Source organism: Sitophilus oryzae, unplaced genomic scaffold (genome assembly GCF_002938485.1).
Source record: "Sitophilus oryzae breed Bouriz unplaced genomic scaffold, Soryzae_2.0 scaffold_1716_pilon_pilon, whole genome shotgun sequence".
Classification (NCBI taxonomy): domain Eukaryota; kingdom Metazoa; phylum Arthropoda; class Insecta; order Coleoptera; family Curculionidae; genus Sitophilus; species Sitophilus oryzae.
The window spans coordinates 1,603,146-1,615,438 of record NW_022146409.1 but is presented as its reverse complement, the minus strand read 5'-3'; the positions used below and the strand labels follow the sequence as shown (position 1 = coordinate 1,615,438).

The window sequence follows — 12,293 nt, the reverse complement described above, 5'->3', positions numbered from 1 at the left end:
CAGAGTATATTTTAATACACTGTTTAATTCTTTGACATATCTTGATTAAACTAAGTAATGTTTTCTTATAACTTAGTATTTTTCTTACGGTGTACCTTTAATAAATAATATCAAGTTTGACATTATTTCTAAATCATAACGTTTCCTGCTAGACATCTGTACACCATATACAATTTACGCATACAGTAACAGGTGCACACCACTAGAACATGTTTATTCTTCATAATCATCATTCCGCTTACAACAAACTATTAATTCAAATAAACCGCCTTTTGAGCTTGCACCGTTACACGCCATTACTGTTTACACAGTCATGTGTTTCTTTTACTTTCTAAAACCTGTCGGTACTCGAGAGCGTTTCGATTTAGTATGGCTACAACGTCGGCAATCGTGGGTACGTCCGTCTGTCAAAAATGATATTTCCCGTGTTTTTAAGCGTTGAAACTTGACAATCTGAGGAATTATTAGTGAAAATATGCGAGACATTTCGGGAATTGACGCATCGTTGTGCAAACTAACGAAAAAATAACCTACAGTGCCGTTATTTCTGGGAGACTTCAACAAGCAGTCAGGTAGATAACCTCTGACGACTGCTTGTGTGTTAATTATAAAAATAATTAAATAGAATATCACTAAATAAACAAAATGATACGGTCAGATATACATTGAAATTAGTTTCTATAATAGTGTAGTGTCAGTTTGTGAGTTTTTAGTGAAGAAAATAGTTGTGTAAAGGTAGTGATGATGGATTGGAAACTATGGATTGCACTGCTTTCTTTTGCATGGATTCTAGCGCACGGTAAGAATAAATATGTTCGTTTTTAACGTGGAATAGAGAAAGTAGACGTAAATTATAGTTGAAATCGTAACGAATCTTTCATAGAGGATTATTTATTTGGTTTAATACCGAAAAGTAATTGTAACTAATTAAAATATACTTATAGGTGGAGCAATAAAGATCTTTACTTAATGGTACCTTAAAATGTTTCTTTAGAAAGTTATATTCTGGTATATTTTTATAGTGTCTGTGTTGAAATAACCTAAGTGAATTTTTAGAAAAGTATTTAGTGTTAGAAAAAACCGGTGTAAAAGAATCGAGTCATTAGATACATATCTACAGGGTGAGTTAGACAGTATTCCAAATAAATAACAGCTTCATATCAGGTTTTATATCTATTTGAAATTTTTACACTATTTTTTGTAAAATATGCTAATAGTGCATGTTTGAGTATAATATTCAAAAATATGCTGAGTGATTAATATGTATTATTAAGTTTAAGTTTTTTCAATGAAATTAATATATTCAATATATTATATTTAATATCAATTAAACTTTTAGTAATGTAAACGAGGGTGGGATTTTTAACTTTATTCTTGCCAACCATGGACATATTCGGCACCGGGCTAAAAAAATTGTAAGTTGCCACATCTATTTATTTATTTCCTGAAATTGTCATTCGTTTTGACACTTTAGTTTTGTATTACGAGTTTTTGGTTTAAAAACACAAATATACGATCAAACTTGATATTAATAATTAAAAACTACGAACGAAAAACATTATAACAAGATAACAAAACAATAAAACACAACTTAACTATCAAATATACTAAAAATATAGGAATAAAGTTTAGGATAACCGGTATAAAATAATGAAATAAAGTAATAATGATCAAAAAAATGACACCGCCACTGGATATTTCAATAGTATTCAATATTCCTACTCTTTTCAGAAGAGACCGTGAAGTTGGGGATAAAGCAAGCGAATAGGAAAGGCGTAAAAGCCATGGCAACCGCGTGGTAACAAATCCTGTGACGTACTCTCGCCAATCGTGTTCGATGAATAGGCGGCCATGCGCGGCGATGCCGGTTTGCCAAAAATATCGTTGGAAAATCTTCAACTTTCATAATAAGCAGATTATACAGAATGAAAGAAATAAGTTATTAAATAAAACATATCGAACAATATGAACTACGTTAAAATTCCTTAGTAATATACGTCAGAATATATGGTAAACACATTATATATAATAAAAATATATTAAATTTATAGTTCATGTCTGGCAATTTTGCAATTTTATAGATAAACGTGGCAATATCGATTTTTTTTTCTCGCATTCCTTCCGTAGCTACAGATCCGCTGGTCAAACAGTATACCGTATGATCAAAAAAAAAACGACGTTCAATTAGCTTAGAAATGGAACATCGATGACATTCCCCATATAATTTTACATATTATAAAATGACAGCGATCTTAATTTCATTGTATACTGAATTCGAAAGCCGATTTTAAGTAATTTAAGAAAAACTGCATATATTTTTAAATTAAAACTGCACAGGTAACAATACAAAGCCAGGCAAATGCCAACGATTAGGTAGTGTATTTTTCACTCAAAACAGAGATTTTAAGTAACTAAAGAACAGTTGTTATTTTCACTGTTAAGAAAATCAGTCAATCGACCTAAAGCAAAGAAAAATCTCCCCTAAAAAAAGAAAATCAGTCATAGACATATAGTAAAGCTCGAGGGGTGTCTCACTATTGGAATTACATGCACATTTTCTTGGCTGTCGCTGGCAGTCATTGGCAGTCTTATGGCAGTCGCCTATAATAATTACATGGCAGTCATAGGCAGTCTTCTTTATAGTCATTGGCAGTCGCTTAGCAGTGGAAGGATATTTTGGCAGTACCTGTACATTTCTTACCCTCGGTAAAGCTAGAAATTTAATTCAATAATGACATTATACAGGATGAGTCTTAAATAAGTGCATATATTTTCAGGGGTGGTATATTTCGACCCCAGGAACATGTCTATAGAAATTTTAAAACGCTTTCCGATGCACGTCATCAATCACATCGAAATTGACACTAAAGTCTATAAACCTGAGTAAATGAAATTTTAGCAAAAATGTTTAAATTTGTTGTATAATTTAATATACCAAGCAGCTCTTCATTATACTTTATAGAGCAAATGATTGTAACAGATATTTTATTTAGAATAAAGCTGCAAAAATTAGTTTAAACCGATTTTTATTATCGCCTTGTTGGGTCACATTGCGCCATGTTCAGCAATGTTGTCGTATATTATTTGACAATTATCCTGTCAGTCATTATTTTGTATAATATCGTGTTGTTGAATTTTTGGGAGTAATTCTCGTTTTTTGCCGTTCTTCATAGTTTTTTTTCTGTTAAATTCATCACAATCTGGCAGCGCTGTCGCCATCGCTTGTCACTCAAAGTTGATGACGTGCATCGGAAAATGTTTTAAAATTTCTATATGAGTTTTTTTTTCGCTAAAAAAAGATGAAAATTGAGCATTTTCTTTTAAATTTCCCTGTATATTTTTCGAAAACTTTTTAGAACTGCCTGTTCACTGCAAATTTTCCCACGGTATAATTTCTTAATCTCTGATATTACCATAGTTAAGGCTTTATTCTATGGTTACGGCAATAAAAGGGATGAAAATACAGAAAAAATCCGATGGCTCTCAAATTTTTTTCAAAAAAAAATAATTTTTTTTAATTTTCAAACTTAGATAACTCGGATATTTTAAACTTATCTGAAAAATAGTAAAGAGAAAATATGTTTCTTTTATCGAGATCTACCAGCCCTGAAAATATTTGCACTTCTTTAAGACTCACCCTGTATATTTTTGGTTAGGTTTATTTCTATTTATAAAATAGGAATAATATTTATATAAAATATTCAAAATAACCTCATATATTTATTTTAATTTCTACATACTGATTCGAAAATTCGAATTCGAAAAAAATAATAAAATTCGTAGGTACATAAAAATTTAAACCGTTCCTTAGTTTACATTTCGAGGTCTCGCCGTTCGGCTGTTCATATTTAATAATTATGACGCAAAAATATCTCTAATTATATACAGACTCCGGCTTCCTCGAACATAAATTCTTGTTAAGTCTTCAAGGCCGTCACAGACGGAACAGAAACGGTGTAGCATTCAATGGAGCTGTCTCAAGACATTAATTATATCGTATAAATATTTCAAAATTAAAACATTTTAAATAACATAAATATCGCAACTCTAAAAATGTATATTATTTGTCGTAAAGTTGTATTATTCAGTTCAATATGAACCTAAATGAAGGAGAACCATATATCTTTTTTATAAAACTTAGCAACCGGAATAGTAGAGCTAAAACAAGGAGCTCAGAATTTTCCAGATGGCAATAAATTATTGTGTAGAAAAAATAATAATACAGGAAAGAACACATTGTTCACAGATCTACACAGATAGACTAGTGTGGTATGGTGTGTGTACTAAATACATTGAATGAGCGTATCGATAGTACGGTACCAGGACACGGGGGACACAAGGACAACGTAATGCCAGAAAAAATGGTAAAACTAGGTTCATCAATAACATTCGTAGGTCCAGAATCTTTTTGTGGTGCTGAAAAAGTAGCTACATGAATGGCCACAAAACGAGTGGCTAGTCAACAAATCTCTAGAAGAAAAAAAAAACACCTCGAAGAGACAGGTAGACTTGATAAGCAAAGAAGGAAGACTGTCCAAACTGAAGTAGATCTGGGCATTATAAACTATATAAGCATCTAAAATTGATGGCGTTGACAGACGAAGCTACGTGCATATATTGTCAATTAGAAGAAGTAAGTAACATCAGTATACATTTTATTGCGACAGCCTGACAAATATACGTTTCTTTGAATTAGGCCATTATAAGCAATTGACAAAGAACCATATGGAGGGTTCAGTCACCAAGTTATTATATCTTTTGAATTTTTATTCTCCAATCTTGATCTTTTTTAAAACTTACAGTACTGGAGAATGTAACCTAGAGAATAGGTTATAGTGGAACAGGCGATTAGCCAAAATTTTCGATTGATTATAGAAACACAATATGCAACTTTTGTTCATTTAAACTTACCCCCCAAAAAAAGAAGGGTTATTACATTAACACCGTTAGGCTTGGAGATCTGCAATTTGGCACAATTCTAACTTCATTCACGATAATCTATTTCCCCATACCAGCAGAGTGGCTAGAGAATATCTTAAAAGGAAGGTGTCAATAGTTCAGGACTAGCCTGCATGACCACTAGATCTAAACTCTATCGAACGCTTGTGGGACCAGCTTAAAAGAAGGGTTAGAGCTCGTCGAAACAATCCAGGAAATCTCGCACAGCTTATTGATGCAGCATTAGCAGAATGGGAAAACATACCCCAAAAGACGATGTTGATAATTTAATAAGTAGCATGTCAGTATGGACAGAAGCTTGCGTAAGGGCTAGAGACGGTAACACGGATTACTAAAATTATCAATTTTCTTTTTGTTTTTGCTTTCTGACCATTAAAAATTTAAATTTCATTTCGTTTCAGAAACAAAAGAAAATACCATTGTGTTTATTTTGGGAACTAATTAAGTATTTTTATTGTTATTTGGATTATTTTTCACTAAAAGCGTTTGAAAAGGACTGATTTTTATTCATAAACACAGAATGTGCATACGTCACAAAAATTATGAAAGTTAATAGATGATTTTTCATAATTCCATATAAAGTTTGGTTGTTTATATATGAATAATCCCTAAAGGTATTTGCTTTTATATTTTTTCAAAAACGGATTATTTGGGTGTACATTGTACATATCATAAATCAAGTCGTGTTTTTAAGTAAAATGACATTTTCCTTGTGTCAAATACAGTGTGTTGAATACTTGTCAAATACAGGGTGTTGAAGATTGAAGACACGTCTGCACCTGTAATATTTTACTATAACTTTTTTATCCCTCGACAAATTTTGAAATAAGAAGTTTTCTAAAGTAAAACAGCAAATTTATAAACATTTTTGTCTCTACATATATGTTTCTAGAACTCTAAGCAAAGAGAAAGTAGTTCTGTTGATTTATCTGTGGAGATATTTGTATAAATGCAATAACTCCTCTCTTTTTTTGGGGGTGCATTTAAACGAACAAAAGTTGCATAATGTGTTTCTATCATTAATCGAAAATATGGCTAATGGCCTATTCCACTGTAACCTATAAAGCTCAATATACTCTGACCCGTTAAAGTTTTTTGAAGTAGTAACAATGGAGTTTTTGCTCCCAGCATAACTGAACATTACCTTTTCTTTAAATTACCAGTTTCTCCTTTATATCTTGGTAAAAATTTGGCAGCATTAGGCCCATTCTGGTCTCATCCGAAAAAAGAACATTTTGCCAATTCTCAATTGTCCAGTTTTGATGTTGAAGGCACCAAAGCCTAGCCAGAAGAAGCCTAACCAAGCTGCCAGAAGTTGTCCTTGTAGCTCTGAATGAGAAACATTGGGATTTCTTCTAGCATTTTGGCACACAAAGCGGTCTTGTTGTTCAGTTGTGACCCTTTGACGACTTTGTCTGGGCCTATTCTTGACAGTTCCTAGTACCTTGCGTATGTTTTCGATACAACACCCTGGGTAACGCCTACTATCTCCGCAACTTCTCTTTGGGACAATCCTTGTTCAATGAGAGCAATAATTCTTCTCCTCTGTACATTTTTTTATATCAAATGAAAATCGTGATTTTACTACTGAATACAAAATTAGCAAGAAAATAAATCGCATCAATCGTTTGTTTTTTATTATCATGTTTATTTTCAATAAAAAGCTTTATATTAAAGTTATATACCTACCATTTTTTTCCTTGCATAAAGTTTAGTCTGAAATAAAGAGCGATTCCATATCAGTTGGGTTGTGTGTACACTCTGTATATTATTATTTATTTGTCGAGTTCTTGTACGTTAAAAAATAATGTAATAATATGTTGGATTACACAACGTATATGAGCTTTCAAGCATTAAAAGAATGTAACATTCAAAGAATTTCATAGAAGCACAAGTGTAGGTATTTTGAATGACAAATGATGCGATATTCTAACGTTATTTACGAAATTAAAAAACCGATACCATACCACTGGACTGTAGTATGCACAGGAAAATCCAATTATGAATGAGCGAAATACAACTTTGAATGATTGATTTATCAAGTATAACAACCGTTCAGTTTGAAAATATCGAGTTTGATTTAATGAATGCAGTTAATACTAGAAATGTACGGACAATTCCGTTCGTTTGAAATTAGGTTTTATGATGCACATTGGATGGTATCAGAAAGTTGATTTTTTTTGTGAAGCATTTGATTTTATTATTATCGAAAATATGGATACAAATGTGAATGTGAAATATTTAAAAAAATCTGTGTATTCTGGCCACAAATTTAGATTCCACAGAATAACAAAATTAAAACGTGTTTTTTAATATACCACTTATGGTTACTAAGCGGAAATTGGCTTCTTAGCAGCGGTTTGCTTTAAAAATAAATTAAAAATGTTGTGCCGATCAATGACGAGGGCGGCAAAATAGTGGACATATTGTAGTGTAACAAGCCAGGGTCGTTCAATAAGTGTGTAAGTGTGCAAGGGTGCAAAGATTTAAATCAAGATTCAAATCGTGATTTAAATCCGCTGATTTTTTTTAATCATAGGAATTAAATAAAAAAAAATCAACTTGTTTGAATACTTATAATAATTTAAAAATATAACGAAAAATATGTGTAAAATTGTAGAGGTATAAAAAATTATCGCAATAAAAGATATACCCTATAGAGGGTGAGTTTCCTACGATGTTCTCTATGGGCATCTCGGAAACTACTGAAGATAGAGAGTCGGTTAAATGAGGAAAGAACTGCAGCTTTGTGGGGTAATAAATATGCGCCGTTTAGATTTTTGAAAAAGTTCATGGCCTACTATATATTTCGAAAAAAACAAATTTTGGCTTTTTTAAAAATTTTCCCTAATTCCATTATAAGCTAAAAAAACAAAAAGTTTTCAGATAAAAGTTTTAGATAATCACATCCTTAATGAGACTGTGTCCTGCGTTTTTTTCTAAAGCCTGTCATTTTTGACATATGACACAAACATATGTTTTTTTTAAATGGAAACCATAGTTGGCCACGACTTCATAAAAAACGCCATTTTTTAATCTTTTCAGCGATATAAGCTCTAATATGTTTTCTTCGAAAAATTAATAAGTTATAGCCATTAATCATTAATAGATAATTAATGATAATTAAATTATCATTTTTAAACAATTTCACATAGTTAGCCATGGAAAAAAGTCTAATCGTCTTTGCTCTCATAAATGTGAAGCTGTCACATCTAAACTTTGTAAATTAAAATAAACAAAAATTGTAAATATGAATTTTTCAAATGAAGAAAAGCGTGTAGGATTATTGGTTGAACTTTTCTCGACCATACATTTTCGAGGATACGTTGACCGGTGAATGTTGAAAAATTCATATTTACAATTTTTGTTTATTTTATTTTACAAAGTTTGGATGTGAGAACTTCACATTTCTGAGAGCAACAGCGATTGAACTTGTTTCCATGGCTAACTAAGTGAAATTGTTTAAAAATGATATGAATTGACTCAGTAATTTTTCGAAGAAAAGATATTATAGCTTATATCACTAAAAAGCTTAAAAAATGGCCCTTTTTATGAAGTCATGAGCTATTGAACCGACTCTCTATATCCAGTGGTTTCCGAGATACCCATAGAGAACATCGTAGGAAACTCACCCTGTATATACTCATCAAATTACACTTGTTACACTTGTTGTACTGTTTAAATAAAAACACCAGTTTGCCTGCCTTCTCTACTCTCAGTCGATTTGTTAATTTAGAATGGACTAATCTAAACGAAGAAAAAAATGTTTCCACCGACGCCAATGATGCCACAGCTCCCAGAAATTGCTTAGGAATGTAGATAATCACACCCTCATTGTTTTCAAATACATCCATGTGAAACAGCTATCGTTCGATTGAACCCATATAAAAGAAATTTCGTGTAAATCGATTAGACTTTTTTAAAAGTCTAATCGATTTAAAGGGCAAGGATTTTGTTTTGAAATTTAAGAACAGTTGAAAGAAATCCGGTGTTTGAATATATTTCATTCACAAACTATAGGGTAGAACTATTTTCTTTTGATGTTAGGCTATATTTTCTTTCCCGAGGATATAAAATAAAATTTCAGCCTTCTTCAATTAGTTTATCTTCTAGTTCTTTTCAAATTTCTACCACACAATCGGACGAAAAAGTAATGAAACGCTTTTTCGCCCCGGCATTACGGTCTGTATTAAGTAACTTGCGTTTTGAACGTCAAATGGTAACTAATTTTATTCTCGACTCGAGACCATTTCCAACTAAAATTCAAAAAATCTAAACTAGGCAGGTGACATTTTTGCGCAAATTGTGGCATGGGCAAAGTTTACAGAATAAAATATATCGGTGCCCGAAGACGCGCCATAGAAATTCCATTTAAATAAAAAAATCTGATTAAAATTAAAAAAAATACAATAATTAAAATAAACAAATCCATTTTTTTTGCATTTGATCACTTTTTTTTTTCTTTTCGAACTTTTTATATTTTCCTAACCAAACAAACCATTTCAGCTTTCTGGGATATATCTTTGTGTGTGAATAGTGAAGTGAACAGTGAAAAGCTAGTTATAATGATATTTTTTCGGGGAAAAATACACAAAAGATTAAGAGAAAAAAAATAGTAGCAAAGAACTTTCGACGATATCATCATCATCATCATCATCATCATTTTCAGCTTATTTAACCATTTCCAATTATGGTATAGCCTCCCTCACATACTCTCTTTGTAGTTGGGTCTATTGTTGGCTATTCGAACCCAAAGTTATCCCTGCTAATTTCTTAATATCATGGTCCCATCTCAGGTTTGGTCTTCTTCTAGGTTTCTTAATTCTTCATGGGTAGCATGCTGTAATTTTTTTGGCCTATCTGTTGTCCATTCTACTTGCCAGGTGTCCTACCCATTGCTATTTGAGGAAGTTGACTCTGTGGAAGATATTCATTCCCTGGGTCTTTTGTCGTATCCACTCTATTATTTTACGGCCTCTTTTGGTTATTCCCAGCACATTTTGTTCCATTGAGCGTTGTGCGACCTGCAGTTTCTTTATGATGTCCTTTTTAAGTGTCCATGTTTCGCATGCATAGGACATGACTGGTAGTACACCAGTCATGTCCTATGCAGGGCCATTTTATGCATTGTTAAAATTAAAGATACTTAAGTAGTTCTTATTTAAATGAAATAATCACACGTCTCACGAAAACTTAAGATTTTATTCAGTTTAATAAAGAAAACTATAGGGGCAAAAATAGACAAACTAAAAATTAATATAAAAATTACAAGTACATAGTTGTTGCTAACTTAATAAAATTAATAATGGGTAGAGTAACCGTGATTAGCTATATAACTTCACGACATCGCTTTGGCATGGAGGCCTATAGGTTCCTTATGATATCTGGTTCAATGGAATTCCACGCCTCTTTCAAAATTCTTATCATATCTTTCTTATTGCTAATGTGACTTCGTCTTTCCCGGCGATCTAGTCCCTTCCACAGGTTTTCAATGGGGTTAAGGACTGGACTTTGGGCAGGAAAGTCCAAAACCCTAATTTGTTCAGACAAAAACCATTCTTGTAAGGCTTTCAATTTATGCTTTGGATCATTATCTTGCTGAAATGTCCAGGTTAAAGGCAAACTCTTATCAGCAAACGGAATCATCACTTTTTTAAGATGTCCAAATACATAAATCGATGTATTGTTCCTTCTATAACATGCAGTGGTCCTATGCCATAGCCCGAGAAGCATTCCCACACCATGCAAGATCCACCACCATGCTTTACAGTAGCCTTGGTATATCTTTGGATCTTTTCCCTTCTTGGCGATGTATCCACGATATGCCATCGGAACCAAATATATTGAATTTGGTTTCATCTGAAAACAGGACTTTTTTCCAGTCATTCGTCGACCAGTGCAAATATTTTTTTTGCAAAGGTAAAGCTTCTGGTTAAGTCAGGCTCTTCTGCTAAATAATCCTGCTTCCCGTAGACACCAGGTAGTTTTTGTAGTAGTTTGACACCAGCACACAAAATTTGATTTGCTGATTTATGCGGATTAGCTAATGCAATTTTTTTAATTATCAATTTTTTTTTTCGTTCTTTTCCTTGGCCGACCACTTTTTTAAGTCCACTTAGTCTTTAAGGAATTGCGAGTTTTGAAACTGGAAATCGTTTTGCTAATGACAGACTTATACAAATTAAACATTGTGCTTATGTCCATTCGCCGTACACCATTCCGATGTGGGTTGATTATTTTTTTGCGAAGATCCTCAGACAAATATTTTCCGCGTGGCATATTTAGTAAAAATGTAAATCAGAATATCAACAGTTTTCACCTTAAGCAAATAACTACTCAGTATTTTAATGTTGGTTTCTTTATTTATGCCTCTACAAAAATATTTGTGTACCATATTATAAATAAACACCTGATAAGATAAATTTGGAATGTGGCAAAAAAGATGGTATTGCTAAAAGGAAATATGTTTGAAACAAACATTATTTTAAATATTGGAGATTTTTGAAATCCGACGAGTTTTAAAGAGTTTCTCTACTTTTGTCTGATAGTGTATGTATAATACCCCCTTATGTACATATTGAACTTACAAAAACCAAATATCATAATGTAAGAATACCAAAGTAATAATTGAATATGTCATTATGTTATGATAAATTTCTCATCAGAATTTGAAAACATCAAGTAATCAAGAAGCGCAGAGTATTTACAATAAAGAAATGTTATCGCCATTGTCAGATGAAGAAAAAAATGTATTCTGTACATGAAATAAACCTTCATCCTTAAAACCACAAGATTTAAGGCAGACAAATTTCTTGGGATTATGAAAAGCTTGTTGATTATAAAACGTGTTTTCTCTTTCTGAAATGGTAGTGGTCGTCCGCCCGCCACCTGCAAAGTGAAAGGATTTTTGAATATCCGTTACACGTCCGACCCAAATTTGATGACGACCTTCGTCGCCACCACGTCACACAGCAAACATCCTCTTTCATATTTCTTGTCTTTCTATTGTTGTGAGACATCGACCGTTACATAAGTATAAATATTTTGAAAAAGTAAAACTTAATGTATAATAATAGAAGAAAGAAAAATAAAAAATAAACAATAAATTGCAAATTGAAAATAAAAATATTTTAGTCAGAAATTTACTACCATTATTATAGACATACCGGGTGTTTTTCAAATGTGGCTTACACCTATAAGGTTTTTATTTCTTTCAGATTGAAAAAAACGAGATTTGGTATGTTAATATATGACATAAAGGGTATTGATTTTAGTATTTCATTCGTTTACTTCTCTCGTTATTCTTTCTCGTCATTCTCTCGTCTTTCACCGGA

General features: G+C 32.2%; 1 protein-coding gene across 1 annotated transcript in view; it reads left to right on the top strand.

The window, feature by feature from the left end:
* Positions 1 to 375: 375 nt before the first annotated feature.
* LOC115881324 (tyrosine kinase receptor Cad96Ca) overlaps positions 376 to 12,293 on the top strand; it is a 98,126-nt gene continuing 86,208 nt past the window's right edge. The window contains exon 1 of the mRNA XM_030898759.1: positions 376 to 799. Within this exon, the coding sequence (XP_030754619.1) occupies positions 742 to 799 (58 nt within the window). The 5' untranslated portion in view covers positions 376 to 741. The remainder of the gene's footprint in view (positions 800 to 12,293) is intronic.